Source organism: Sceloporus undulatus, chromosome 4, assembly GCF_019175285.1.
Source record: "Sceloporus undulatus isolate JIND9_A2432 ecotype Alabama chromosome 4, SceUnd_v1.1, whole genome shotgun sequence".
Taxonomy (NCBI): domain Eukaryota; kingdom Metazoa; phylum Chordata; class Lepidosauria; order Squamata; family Phrynosomatidae; genus Sceloporus; species Sceloporus undulatus.
Window position 1 is genome coordinate 182,018,512 of NC_056525.1, and position 15,794 is coordinate 182,034,305.

The 15,794-nt window shown below is 39.3% G+C and overlaps 1 protein-coding gene and 1 non-coding gene across 2 annotated transcripts in view; one reads left to right on the forward strand and one right to left on the reverse strand.

Annotated features, from left to right (window-relative positions):
• The window catches only part of C4H18orf63 (chromosome 4 C18orf63 homolog), a 30,709-nt gene extending 17,903 nt beyond the window's left edge, over positions 1–12,806 (reverse strand). The window contains 5 exon segments of the mRNA XM_042466140.1: positions 2,728–2,784; positions 5,204–5,282; positions 6,747–6,908; positions 11,824–11,930; positions 12,661–12,806. Coding sequence (XP_042322074.1) covers positions 2,728–2,784; positions 5,204–5,282; positions 6,747–6,880 — 270 coding nt within the window. The 5' untranslated portion in view covers positions 6,881–6,908; positions 11,824–11,930; positions 12,661–12,806.
• LOC121930206 lies at positions 1,299–1,400 on the forward strand. Its single transcript, XR_006103861.1, has one exon. It is a non-coding gene; the product is annotated as a U6 spliceosomal RNA (small nuclear RNA).
• Positions 12,807–15,794: the final 2,988 nt, after the last annotated feature.

The following is a 15,794-nucleotide window of genomic DNA, read 5'->3' on the forward strand; positions in this document are numbered from 1 at the left end:
ACATGCATTTGTAAATGGATGTGCAGAGGCATACTGGTTTGAATGCTGGACTGCAACTCTAGAAACCAGGGTTTGATTCCCTGCTAGGCCATAGAAACCCACTGAGTGATCCTGATAAAGTCACATTTTCTCAGCCTCAGAAGGAAGTAAAGGCAAACCCCTTCTGACAAAATCTTGCCAAGAAAATCCCATGATAGATTTGCCTTAGGGTCGCCAAAAGACAGAAAACACTTTGAAGGCACATAACAAAAACAACAAAATACATTTTATAAGATACACAAATCAATTTTGGACACCATTACTAAGTAAATTAAAATGTAATCATATAAACAGCAGCACAGTTATACCACTACAGTTGCAAAGTGAAAGAGGGCAATACAGAGTTATAATTAATTGTTCATAACCTAATGTTTCATATTTCAAGGGATAAAATGATTTTCTCAAGATTATCCATGTGATACTTGACTACATGTCTGAACAGCATTTATTATAGTACAATTACAGTGAGTTGTATTATAAGTTGGTATTTTAGACTAAATAAGGTAAAATATTTGGGCAAGGAAGGAGGAATTAATGAATGAATAAGTGAAGTAAAAAGTAGGAGTGTGTTGGATTGTTTGGAGAAAATGTGATGGCTGAAAAGGGAGAGTGAACCATTGTAGAGTGACAGTTAGGATCTGTCAGTCATTCTGGGGACTACAGAGGTAGAGAGTAGATTAGGTATGGACTACAGTATGTATCCATGTATAAATCTAGAGCCAGCATGGTGTAGTGGTTTGAGCATTGGACAATGACTCTGGAACTCGGGGTTTGGTTCCATGCAAACCCACTGGGTGACCTTGGGCAAACCTCACACACTCAGCCCCAGAAAACACTTGATAGTTTTGCCTTAGGGTTGCCAAAAGTCAGAAACGACTTGAAGGCACACAACAACAATTAAGTCTAGACATTTTAGTCAAAAAAAAAAAAAAAACAACCTCCAAAACCTGGGTTGACATCTACAGGTCAGTGTAAGTACTGTACCTGAACTTTTATAAAAACAGGAACTATCTTCTTCTCTGAGTAGAGTAATGAAAGGTGAGAGCTTAGGAAAACCTAAAAGAAATACCAGCTCCTTGCACTCTTTCCACTGCAGCATTGCTTCTGGACTTTTTGAATGCTTGAGCAGGAAAACGGCGGTGGAGTGCCAAGAGAGAAGAGGAGGGCAGTGCTTCTTTCCAGTTCTCCCAGGACAGACTAAGCTCTCACTCTATTCAGAGAAGGGAATGGTTCCTTTTTTTGATAATAGTTAATACTGTGTGCTTGTTTTGGCAGCACATATACTAAAATTGGAACGATACAGAGAAGATTAGCATGGCCCCTGTGCAAACAAACTAACAAAAAAATAAAACACTGTACTTTAATTCTTGCCTTTACATGTACACATTTTCTTAGCCCTGCCCACACCTGGTTGCCTTCCCCACACATTGCACAGCCACCATTTACCATAATTCCCTCCTTGTTCATCAGGCTATTAAGAAGAGAAATAATAGTTATGTCTGCTGGAATTTCCTATGTTCTTTGGCACTGTTTTCCTTTGTTTCATCTTTTGCATCCTTTGTTACATGCCCCTAAATTCTACCCTCGACTTATCCACAGGTTATATCAAAATCCATAATTTGGGCCCCTAAACCTGCCCTCGATTTATACGTGAGTTGACCTTTTACACAAGTATATATGGTAGATTAGGAGTATATTTGAGGTAATGTGTTGAAACATGAAGTAAAATGAATATGAAATGGTAACATAGGCTTATGCAAACATAAGCTCATTTTGTTCATTTTACATACAGGTACTGTTTAACAGAAGTTGTTTGTTCAACCACACCTGTTTATTTTGCCTGGCTGTCAAGTGTTTTAACAGAGCAGCAAAGGAAAAGAAAATATTTCAGGATGCCATAGCAATGGATTGTCAATAAGAAGTAGAAAAGTAAATTGTGATTAAAAGTGTTCTCTTGTTCCCGAAGAGTGGGTGCAGATGAGTGACAGCCCACACAACCACCTAGCTAGGAAGCATCACCATTGTCCTTTTGCACTCAAAAAAAACCAATGCTATAATATACAGTAGTGGTTTGTTTGTCTAAACAGAGAATTCATGTTTAGGCAGGAATCAAAAATAAATTCAAGATGCATGACATGGAATTACATTAGCTTGCCATTTTTTTGCCACTCTCTTTGCAGATCTTACACAAACGCAAACAGATGGTTGGGCACATTCACAAAAGGAGTATCTTGCACAAAACTTGCACTAAAGAATAATAACAAAATAGGAAGAAGGGCATGTTGCTGAAGTTTGTATTGTCAGAACCTGTATAAATACTGTGTCATCATTTCAAGCTGAACTCCAGGTCTACAAATGGAGTGCAAGACCTAGGTAAGCAAGTATATATAAAGAAAAGGATTCCATGTCTCAAAATATGAGTCCCGAATCCATACACAGACTTCAAAGAAAGAGAGAAATGTGGAGAACACTGCTGCAGTATGGGGAAACTGGGCCCAACACTAAATTAGTTTGGAAGAAGCAATAGTCCACATGGAGGACACACCGTCAGCATGCATTCTGCAGAGTGGGCTAGGAAGGACCCCTAAATTCACAAACCTACCAGGTACTGGAATAGTGATTAAAAACAACCATTAGGTTGATAATGCTGTATTTTGAACAAATGAACAATAATTTCCCATCACTTACTGTAGCTCTGTGTTTCTCTATGTAAGCTTGAAATTTTCCAGATTTGTAAAAAGGTATCTAAAAAAAAACAAAACAAAAAACAAGAACACTTAAATTAGAATAATTTTATGTTTTGGAGATCCGAAATCATCACTGAACTCCTCTTTAGTTTGGAAACCAAACTGCTATTTGGTTTGTCAGCCAGTAGATTCACTGCTACAGGGGAGGTAAATTCAGTCTTCATTTTACTATCTCTTCTCCCACATTGGTCTGAGGTGCATGACAGCAATGATGGTAATTAACCTCTATCACTCCAACACCTGGAGAATTCTTATACAACTCAAAGTAATAATAATAAATTATTTATTTATAGCCCGCCCAATCACAAGGAATCCGAGCGGGTTACAGTAATAAAAATACATACAGAATACAATAAAAATTCAAAATTGGCCCCTTCCCGCCCCTTCACTTCCCCCAGGCTGGAGGATGTTAGTTGCCATGGAGAGAGGGCTCCTTCTCTTGTAAAGTAGATGTAAGAAGGGTCAAGAGTGGATTCACTACCCCTCTGGAATGGATCCATTGGCTGCCCTTGTTTCATGACCATTGCCCATTCCTGGAAACAGAACAAACTGTCCTGCATTTCTAGTTTACAATGCTCCTAAACACATGAGAAGCTGGAAGGAACTATATTTATTACAGCATGGCAGTGAAGTCCCTTGTGGGTTTGAGACAAGAACTTTCCATAGGTGGATGGTACATTTAGTGCTGACAAGGGCCTTAGCTGCTTTACATGAAGCTTCAGAAATAAAGGGATTCAAAGGCAGCTAATATGTTCTTCCTTGAGTTACATGAGACATCAGAGTCCACATGGAAGGTGAGGCATGCCACCCATATCATCAGGCTACCAAGTTGCCATGCTCTCCCTCTTGAAATGCCTCACTAACACAGTGCTACCTGCAGCTCATCTACACTGGCCAGAATACTCCAGGCTGCTCCTGGAGTATTGGGCTCTAGAGTTATCCTGGATTACCCATTACCTCCACACTGTAGCAACACCAGGTGACTGTCTACACAAGTATCCTAATGTGTCATCAGCTGCTGCCACCACTGGCATAAATCACTCCCTCTGAAATCAGAAAAAAAAAGGTACCCAATACTAGCATGTGCTGGACTAGCACCAGTGGTAGTGGCACTTGGTGAAACAGCAGGATGCATGTGAAGACAGTGGTCCAGAACCACTATGGAGTGCTCCAGGTTTTCCTGCAAGATCCAGAGCAAAAGGTCAGTTATTTTAAACTGATTTATGACTCGTATAACATGGACTCAGTGTGGGACTGAACGTTCATTGCGAAGACAGTTCACACTCAAATCAGGGATTTCGTCTTCTATCATGCCGACAGGTCACTATGAGGATGGGGAGAAATTGCTTCATTTGGCCCATGTTGATATGCCCCTGTTTCTTTTATCCATAATAGAAGAGGGTCCTCGTTTGAGCTAAATTCCCACAAGCATTCATATTTTAGAACAAGCATAGCAGCAATGTTTGTCCAAATTACATTTGTAAAGAATTCCAACATCTTATTCAAGAAATTTTGGACAAACATTGTTGCTATGCTTGTTCTAGAACATGAATGTTTGTGGGAATTTAGCTCAAATGAGGATCCTCTTCTAGTATGACCTTGGTCCTACTCGACAGCAGGATATTTTGATGTAGGTCTAAAGGAGTTAGTCTAGTACTAGCATACTAATCAATATACACTGATATCAATCAAACACTGATATAATTAAAATAATTTAGTCTATGAAGGGGACTGCTTTCAAAAGATACCCAGATAGCAATGGAGACAATTAAGTTCTCAGGAAAAATATAATAGGGTAGTAATTCCAGAAAGAGATGATGAACAGCATGACCAAGCAGTGTTTTTTTGCCTTCTGAAGACCTCAAGAGAAGAATAAAATTACAGTAGGACTCATAAGGGAAAGGGAAAGGGAAAGGGATGGGGAGGATTGCCTATACTTGCTGTATCTGTTGTCTGCAAAGTGGTGATAATTTGAGAATATGCACTAGGGCACCAACTGGAACTTCCAAAACTTAGAAAGATGGCAGCAGGATACTGCAAGAGCTGGGAGAGAAGACCTGGGTGGGTGGCTTTAAACGGTAAAAAAGTACTCTCTGATCAGTGTCCTTAACTTCTTATGGCTCTCATAGCAAATTCAGTAGTAAGTGTACTGCAACAGTGAGGCTGGATGAAACTGGACTAGGAGGAGTTGGCTGCACTCTCCAGGTATATACTGAATAGCAAGTGGGGGACTGATCCCTTGTCCGTGTCAATAGAGACAATTCTGGGTCAAAACCTTACAACTAAATTTAAATATGCAGCCATGTCCTGACTTACTTTTCTTTTATAAGAAAAAAAAATATTTGGAGCCAAGGTGAAGGTGTTCTGTGGGGCCACATATTAAATGGAAACAGAACTTGTTCCCTTGCCATACTGACCGGCATAATTGCAGAAATTTCATTCAATGTACCAGGAACAGGTGAAGCGAAGACTTCTTGATACAGAAATACAAGTCGCCTAGATAAAATATTAAAAGATTGTCACTGATTTTCATGATTTTATACTAAGACTACAGTCCTAAATACACTTACTCAGAAGTAAGGGGTGAGATACACAGACATCCAGGAGCAGCCAGAAGCCACTCCCAGCCCAATTGCTCCAGGGCCACACCAAACAAATGCCATGGCCCGAAAGGTGCCTCCTGCCTAGGTCCAAAATGGACCATGGCAAGGAGCAGAAAAGAGCTGCTCCTATTAGGGCCAGTTTCAGGCTGCCTTAGACAACCCCGGCATGGCTCCAGGGCAGCTTCTGGGCACTCCAGGGAGTGCATCATGTAAATGCCATGCCCGGGTCTAAGTTGCATTGAACTTTGGAGTAACCATACTTATTTCTGAGCAAACATACTCAGAACGTTTTATGCTTTATGGCTGGATATTTCTTACCAGATTTAAGGAATCAGACTGTTCCCACAGCTATATTTGTATCTACAGTATTTATTTATAACATTTATACATATCTTGCCATAAAAAAAAATCTCAAGGTGCAAATGGTCATTAAAATGCCAAATACAAAACAACAAAAATATTTTTAAAAAAACACACAAAATTGGCTGGTTTTCAGCAGGCCTGGAGCGTTCACAACACAAGTGATTTTCAATCTTGCACATTTTACTGCAGCTATTAGTGAAAAACATTAAATAAACCGATACATACAAAATCCCAGCAATGCCGGTTTCTTATTTAAAAATGGTAATACCTCATTCTGCATTCAAATTCTACCATCCCACAATAGAATTTTTTTTAAAGCTGAGATGTTTCACTTAGACTTTTCAATTATTTTTTAAATTTAAATTGAAACTAAAAGTCAATGTTGAGATTCCCTATTAGGAAGCCCCCCAAAGGATCCTTGTTGACATTTTCATCTTCACTTTACACTGTCTCAGGATAGACTGTAAGTTTCAGATACAGTTGACTTGTTGAAAACACCCATTCAAAATGATGTTTATTGTGATGTTGCAACTGTAATATCACATTTTGTAATGCTGAAACAGACCTCAAGTTTTATATTGGGTGTTAAAACTCTAGTCAGGTCCATTCATTATTAACTAGGTTGGCTTCAGTGACAAATGTATAGAGTGCTACCTGCACTCAACTCTCTTGTTAAAATTTGGGTTGTTATTGGCACATAAAGGCTCACTGGGAGCAAGGGGTATTAGACTTTGAGCCATAACAACTCCCTCTCAGTCATGACATACCTTTAAGTCTAGAATAAAAGCAGTCAGTTCTGGTGTCTCAACAAACACCACTAGTGCAGGATGTGTCCTATCCAGAGATGATTATCTTGATGCATGTGAGTTAACAATAAGACAGAACTTATAATACATAATGTTGTTCACAAATATCTTTTTAAAAACTTGCATCTACTAAGAACTACATTGAGGGTAGTCTAATATCAAATATATAATAAGCATATTTTCATTACCTGCACATCTTCCTTTGTGCTGTTCTAATCTCAGTTGCTGCCAGTTGAGAACTCACTATAACCTTCACAGCACAGAGTTTTTGCAGCTCAGGCAGACTGATGAAAAACAAAGACTGGCGCCTAACATCACCCATGTTGCTTTGTTAAGTGCAACAGAACAACCTGATATAAGGGATAAAAGTTATTAGCAACGATATAGAGTTACTGTATAAGGCAAAAACTTATCAGAATTACAAGTGCTCCCTTCTAATAATTTTCTCTCATCGTTTTGATGTGGATAGATGCTTGTCAATTCATTTGAAGAAAAAAAAGCCTTGCAAAAATAAGATCATACACGAGTGACTCCCTAAGCATGCAGAAATAAATATCTGTAAATTAACATTAAAATAATAAAAAGTAGTTTGAGAATGATCTATTATACAATGTTCTCAAATGAGGTGTCGGATGATGATAAGTCAAATATGCAGGAAGCTGTATATGGGAGGGAAGATGAAGTAAGTTACTGTTCAAATCCTTGGAGGATATCACACGACTGAAATTGGAAGTATAATCCAGTGTCATCCTGAATGCAATCATGCGTATTCACATTATTGGTGCATCAATCCACAGTTAAGTAAATTCAGTGAACTAGCAAAGTCACAAACCCTATTCCTAGGCAACGTCACACTCAGTGCGCTGTTGTTTGGTGTGATGTGCATGTCTCCTTTGTTCCTGGTTTCCCCCCCAATCCAGAAGGGGGGGTTTCCCATGAAGCCACGCTGCAATTCCACTTCAATTTTGCTTCCGCTTGTCCTTCAGCATTGCTGAGGGGGGGCTGCTGCCTGCTAATTAAGAGGCATGGACCCGGAGCTATTGGATAACCATTATATTCACAAATATATATGCTCATTTTAACGTGAATAGAGTGAATATATGCTCATTTTAACGTGAATAGAGTATGTTCTTTCAACCATTCTTCCCGCCCCCCAACCTCTTTTGTAAATTGTGGGGTTCCTTGGTTCCTCTCACTCACCTAAATATGCTAAATATGCTCCAGTCATCTGGAGTCTCACTGAACATGTGCAAGTGTGCCAATTCGCAATTATGAACCCACCGTTGTGATGGTTTACTTCACACAGAATCTGGGTCGCATATGGGGAGGCCATTACAGCAAATATAAGGTGTGATAAGTAATCATGTAATTGCGCAAATTTTTTAATTGACCTCGCTATCTTCTCTTTTGAAATTGAGAGCCTCCCGTCCCATGTGATATCCTCCTTTGTATCTTAAAAGACAGACTGGAATTTGGGCAGAGGTGAGCAGAGCATATCAATGGTGTTATGAATCCATTCTGTATTTTACTCAAGACATTAAAGTTGTTCTCCATGATCCTGACCACGGTATCTTTTTGGGGTGTCTCTCTGCTGGGCAAAATGAATAGGAAGGATACCACTGGACAACCCCGTGGCATCTGCCCACCAATTTGGTCTATTCTTTACCCCAATACTCATCATGGTTATCACAGCTATGAGTGGGTTTTCAGATGCATGTACATTGCATGTCACTGCTGCTACCTTGCCCATTGCTGCTGCCGTTATCTGTGAAGGCCTCCACTACAGCCCATAAGGGTAAAAGCAGGCTACCTGACTTCACCCACGTGGCTAGGCATCCCCTTCAGATGTCAAAGGCCACAGCAGGGAGCTTCAAAAAGAATGGCAGCAGCAGGACGTAAGGGGGCATGTAGTCCAGGCTACTAGCTGTGTGGTGCAGTTTCTGGAAAAAAACTGCTGCAAACAGCAGTTCTTTTAAGACTGGCATAAGGACTGGTTTGGCTGGAATCAGCTTGGATCCACCAGATCAGCATCCACTATGCACTGCCCCTGAAATCTCAGATCCATAGCTTGCGTGTGCTTATGGTCTCAGATCTAAACCTGGATAACTAGTTTTAGCTGTGGTCAGGAGTGCACACTAACTGCTCTCATTCCTGGAGAATTTGGATCTGGCCATGGTGATATATGCCTTGATTACATCCCATTTGGACTACTGTACTATGTGGGGATGCCTTTGGAGACTGTTTGGAAACTACAGAAGGTCCAAAATGCTGTGGCTAGGCTATTGACTGAGGCTGAGGCTGGATACAGGAATCACGTGGGCACTCTGTTGAAACAGCTACATTGGGTACCAGTTTGTTCCAGGCAGAATTCAAAGGGATGGTTTTGACATATAAATCCCTACAGAGCTTGGGTCCAGACTATTTGAAAGACTATAATCTCCTTATATAAACCAGCAAATGCCTTAAGATCTGGATGGGAGGGCTTTCTTTCAGTCCCACCACCTTCACAGGACTCAAGAGAGGGCCTTCTCCATGGCTGTTCCCATGCTATGCCATTCCCTTCTATGGCAGGTCCAGCTTGTCCCCTCCCTGCTCTTTTTTGTCAACGAGTGAAGATATTTTTTGGTGACAATAGACAGAGCTTTTAATGGGGATAGGGTATAGTATTTTTTATTTCATCATGTTCTAAATGCCCTTTAATGATGTTTTTAACTTACATTTTAAAATTGGCTAGCTTAATTGTATTTTAATTTTTACATTAAGAGTTTTAAAAATTGTATTTTTTTAAGGTGCTTGGGTCTTGTACCAGGAGAAAGGTGGGATATAAATAAAACAAAATAAACAAAATAAGTAAAAAATAAACTTATTGTGGGATAGGATTCAGTACCTTGGATAGTCTGGAATAAAACCTCAATAGCAATCATTGCATGATTAATATGGAAGTTTCTGGCCATTCCTGGATTTAGGAGATAGGTCCTGGAGCTCTAGATGGCTGAATAGGTGGGAAAATGAGGACTTTCCCATTCTTGCTCTCAAGAACTGGCCCCTTGATATTTAGCTATATAGTGCAGCTGGGTGCAAATATGAGTTTTGTAGTAGAGTGAGCATTTTGGAATTGCCTCCCACCCAAAGGGATAGAATAAGACCATGAAAAGCTGCAACAGATAAGTATTTTATCCCATCAGATTGTGCCTAAAAGAATGGAATGAATTTCCTTGGTGGTAAGTGATGCTGCTTTCAGTATAACAATTAAGTAGCCACAAAAAATGCAGATAATCATTTTTAAAACTCAGGCATGTAGATGAAGCTCCGGATTAAACTAAAATATGAGTATTAAGGAGAGCCAGCGTGGAGCTGTGGTTTGGATGTTGGACTATGACTCTGGAGACCAAGGGTTCAATTTTCAGCTCAGCTATGAAACCCACTGAGTAATCTTGGTCAAGTTACATGGCCTGAGCCTCAGAGGAAGGCAATGACAAACTTCCTGTAAACAAATATACAAGATAGGTTCATTTTAGGGTCTCCATAAACTGGAAATGACTTGAAGACACACAACACACATACGCACACACATGGAGATTAAGGACAGTTTTTTCCAGACATTCCTCAAGGAACTAGTCATGAAGCTCATCAAGATCAAGCTAATCGGGGAAAGGAGAGAAAATGGTTCTGCAGCTGGAAAAACAGGAAAGAGAAAGGAGCATTCTTAACATACTATTCACCTTTCAAGGGAAAACTCCTGCCACCTTGCCTTAATTTTCCTATTCACAACAGCAAAAAGACAGCTGCAATTTCACTTTCCACCTATTCAACAGATTTTTGATGGTAAGAATAAAGATGGAAGTAGCTCTACAAAAACACACAAGCATTAGATTTGGATGAACATTTTCTCTGGACACATAAACTCTATTTTTTTAAAAAAAATTAATTAAAAAATAAAACCAGTAAGATTGTGCTACAAAAGCCACATTGGGGAGCATTTTTAAAGTGTGAGAATACACAACATTTTGTTGCAGGTCCCATTTGGGCAGCACTTATTCATAAAAATAAAATTATGAACAGCAGATTTTAAACATGATTTTAATTTAATTGTCAAACAATTTCAGAGAAATGTCCATATTCTATGTCCAAAAAAAGAGATAGGAAAAATGAATTAGGACATTTTGTTTGGCTTATTCTGTGCCTAAACATGGATTGCCTTAAAATAAATGCATTAGTAAAAGTAAAGTAAATAAGTTATTGCACATGTTTCTCTGAACTGTTTGGGCAGAAGCCCAGTTTTATTCATTTATTTTTAGAAGTCTTATTTTATTCAAATTAAACATATGTTTGGGTAAATGTGCGTAAGATTTTAACATTTGCACTAGATTTATACTTTCAGATATCGAATCATAGAATCGTAGAGTTGGAAGGGACCACAAGGGCCATCCAGTCTAACCCCATTCTGCCATGCAGGAACTTTCAATCAAAGCATCCCCGACAGATAGCCATCAAGCCTCTGTTTAAAGACCTCCAAGAAAGGAGACTCCACTACACTCCAAGGGATATAAATATTATAGGATCACAGTCATGGCTTTATATTATGTCTGAGTCAAACACATTGCATTCTGCCATTTTAACCAGAAATTGAGAAGGGGGGCAGGGAGAGATGTCTTCTGTTGATCAGAAAACAATTACTGTAGTTAATTTCAGATTTGGTAGTGTGGAAGAGGTAGCTTTCATGGTAGTCTGGGTCAAGAATGAAACTCAAAGGGTAAAAACATTGCTTATTTCTACAGGTTTAAAATTTAAGAAGTTGCCTCTAACAGTATTCTTTGAATTAGGTTAATTATTGGCTAAGTGATCACTCCATTTGTAACATGTATGTCTCTCAAGAAAACGGTGTCCTTTGTCAGTGGGAAGGTCTAGATTACACTTTTCCTTCATAATAGTGTAATATGTTTGTGGCTTTTTAAAAAACATGTTTTATCCTGTTATCTCTCTGGGAGTATGTTCATTAAGAATTTATGGAGTAGCTAAGAGGGAAAGGACAGTATGGGAATAAATGTGGCTAAGCTCATGGGCATGAATTTACAGGACCTAAGCGAACAGTGGAAGATAGAAAGTCTTGGAGATGTTTCATCCACAGGGGTGCCATGAATCAAGATCAACTTGAGGGTGATTAACAACAAACAACAAATTAGCAAGTAGAGATGAAATCAGGACAGTCAATCCACTTTCCCCACAGCTGCTCGGAGTAGTTTGTGAGCTTTCCTTGTGTTTTACCTTATCCCAACAGAGATTCAGCACTGGAGGAGCTCTTGTAAAACTTGGAGCAGCTTCAGGGGGGAATAGCCATAAAACCACTAGTCACACAGCAACAACGGTCACCCCTGTATGAGAAAATGTATCAATTATTAGGGTGAGCATTTGGGGAGAGAGGAAGGAAAAGTGATAAGAAGTCTTGGGGCAGAGCAGAAATAGACATAAAATAAAAATTAATATTATTTTAAACACAAAGCTTATATTTTGCAGTTGTTTTTATACTGGATTTTTCCTATATTTTTCATTTACTCTATTTTGACCCATGGATAAGTAGACTCAGGGTTTTTTGGGGGGGTCAATTTTTTAACCTACATTTCTAAACTTACACATGAGTATATACAGTAAATGTGTTCTGTTGTATTTGAGGAGAATTAAAAAGTTTCCACAAAAGAGAAGCAATTTGTGGACGACAGGAAGATGGACCTCTATGTTTAGTTGCAATCTATCCTATAGGCATGTTCTCAGTAATAGACCTAAGTACTTGAACCCTTCAGTTCTACTATTCAGCTGCCATGGCTTTCCTTCTGCTGAACCTCTCCCTTGAGGGGAGTTGTAATTTATATTCTGAGGCAATTTTTCCTGAGGTTTACAATAACCTGCCTGAAAGTTAAGAGCTCTAGCATATTGTTGCTTAACTTCAAGAAAGCTGAATGGTGGAACTACTTGCTATATCATAAAATCACAGTGGCGAAGAATCTAGCAACTTCCAATGGCAGACTAAATATAAATACATTATACAATTAACACCAGTGAATAATGACAAACTCTGCCTTCAGGCGCTGCCATTTTATGACTCACTTTGCCCTTGCACTACAATTTTGTGAGTGGTTGGTCTCTGTCATGAAACCCACTGGCGGACCTTGGGCAAGTCACACTCTCTCAACCGCAGAGGATGGCAATGGCAAGCCCCCTCTGATGAAACCTGCCAAGAAAAACCTGTGATAGCTTTACCCTGAAAAGACTTGAAGGCAAACAACACACAACACACCGGATTCTGTCAAGGCTGCGCTGAAGATAAAGCCTGACTACTACTGGTTTAAAGTTTCATGTTAATACAGTAACACGAAGGCCATTGGTTTGATCCTGCTCTAGGCCATGTTTTTTAAACATTTGTTTTTGCTAAGCTCTCCACCCAATCCCTGTTGACCATTACTTCATATTTTATACACTCGGATGTGCTTGTTTTGATGCACGTCAGCTGTCTTTCCTTTACAATTGCTTGTAAAAGAGTGTTCCTAAGCAGGAGCAAAGTTCCTTTTCACTCTATATTCAGCTAGAGTCCTGAAAAACCCTGAGCAGCTTCATTTCTTATATTACACCAGATTCTTTGTCTGGAAGGATGTTTGTAATGTGGAATGATAATTTCGGGTGCAAAACGGCTTCAGTTACATAGGTCCAAAACACACTGAAGAAATAACCTAGTTTGAGATTGATTTAAAGTTACCTGGCCCAGTGCTAGGGAATTGTGATTTGTTGTGGCACCAGAGCCCTCTAGCAGAGAAGGCTGAATGTCCCACAGAACTACATTTCCCAGAATTCCCCAGCATCGAGCCAGGCTAGTTAATGTGGTCTCAAACTGGATTGTTTTTGAAGTGTATTTTGTACCGTAGACTCCATATCTATACTGTATTACACACTTGTGTCAATCTGATTCCACTTAAAATGCCACGGCTGTGTGATAAGGAATCCTGCATATTATAGTGGGATTTGTAGTTTTGTGAGATTGAATTTTTTTCCTCACTAGAGAGGTCTAGTGCACCCCTGAACTATAGTTTTCAAGGCATACACTTTTCAGTTCCTCTTCCTGGGTCCCTAAGAAACTGACCTCCAGAGGAATACATTACATCTGTCTTACTTGGTTTCCAAACTACAGAAATAAAGCAGTTCAACACCACTTTCCTGTCATGACTACAGAATCGTGGGATTTGGAGACTGGTGAGGTACTGAGCCTGGTTTTTCAGAGACGTCTGGTGCCTCACCAAACTACACATCCCTTGATTCTGTAGAGGAGTCATGGCAATTAAAGTGGTGTCAAACCTATTTATTTCTGCAGTGTGGATACACCCTAAGTCCCTCACCATGCTACAAAACCGAGATTGCAGTGCAAAGAAAGTGTTAACAGGGCACCGGGGGAAGGTGCAGAGTAATAACAAAAGGGCACAGAGAAAAAGATAATGGAGAGAAAGGTGGCAACAATGACAAGGACTTTGCCCCATCAACCTGTCACTCTCTTTTGCCTAGAGAAAGTGGCTTTCACCATTGCTTTGCACCCTCCTCTCTTTGTTGTGTTGTGCTACTGCTTGTTTGCACCCTGTTTTCCTATCTTTTGGGAAGTTCTGCAAAAGCAGACATCTAGTGAGGAAAAGATAGTGTAATGGTTTGAGGCACAGGACCCCCGTGAATGTGGAAAAACCACAGATTAGAAAAACACTGTGTTTTTAACTGAGAGAACACTGCTCCAGGAATCTCTAGGTCCTCCAGCGCATCTCTGTAGTCAACATCTGCCAAACATTGACCATAGAATTGCACTCTAGGAGCTACAAATGCCTAGTGAAATTAATTAAGTTCTGTTGTTACCCGCCTCAATCCCCAAAAGGGAAGAGGCGGGATATTATTATTATTATTATTATTATTATTATTATTATTATTATTATTATTATTATTATTATTATTATTCTTTAGGCCCTTCGGTGCGACTTTTGGTTAAAGTTGACCATAGACTTGCGCTGGAGGACCTAGGTATTCCTAGACAGAACATATTAATAAAATCTATGAATAAACAAATCCACAAAAGTCAAAGCCGCAAATGTGGAGAGTGAGTGCACACTTAGGCAGCTGAGGAGAGAATGAATTAAATGAACAAAACAAAGGGGAATGTAGATATTGTAGGCCAGGCCTTGGTTTCCTTCCTTCCTGCTTCTTGAACTTTGGATTTGGTCATATATTACTGTTGAAAGAGTAAGGCGCCTGCCTGCTATTCTTTCCAGCAGCTCCAAAGTAAACCTGCATGAGGAACACAATTGCACAGCAGTGGCGCAGCTTCTTTCTCCAGCAATGAGAAGCACTTCGACTTTGTCCAGCAAATTTCAATGAGATCTTTGTTAATTATTGTCAACACTTTCTGATTGGCATGAAAAACAAACTAAACAAAAAAAAAGCCTCTGCTTTTGAGGGCTAAACCTCCCTGGGTTTTACTTGGTTCTAAATCACATACAATTCTGAAGTTCCATAAAGGTTTCCTGTTATAAATATTTGTCAGAGAACTACCCTCCAATATGGGATACTGGAATAAAACCTCAAAATTGTTTATTTCTCTTATATTCAATGCATGGGCTGCATCCGCACTGCAGCAATAGTCCAGTTTGACACCACTTATAACTGCCTTGGCTTAATGTTATGGAATTCTGGGAAATGTAGTTTTTGTTGGCACCAGACATCTCTGACAGAGAAGGCTAAATGTCTCACAAAATAATTCTCAGAATTCCATAGCATTGAGCCATGGCAGTTAAAAGTGATGTCAAACCACAGTGTAGATGCAGGCAGCCATGATTTCCTGAATTACCAGAACCACAGAAAAAGAAGGGGAGGTCTCCATGACTTAAATTCTCTTTATTTTCTGCGTATTAAATTGTCTGCTATTTCATACCAATCATATCAGATAGGACAATACCTCAGAATTTATAGGGAGAAGCACATAAGATATGGAATGTTAATACATACCTTTTGTATGATATATATAATATTATGACTTTTTAATATGACTAATTCAACAGCTTTGAATCAATCTTTTCCCACCTTGACATATTTTCTGTGGAAACAAATATACATTCTCAGAAGATGACTGTGACAGGATCGTTCATTAAAAATCTATAAATGTAGGATTGTAAATGCCACTGAATTAGTTTATAATGATTAACTTAACATATTATTGA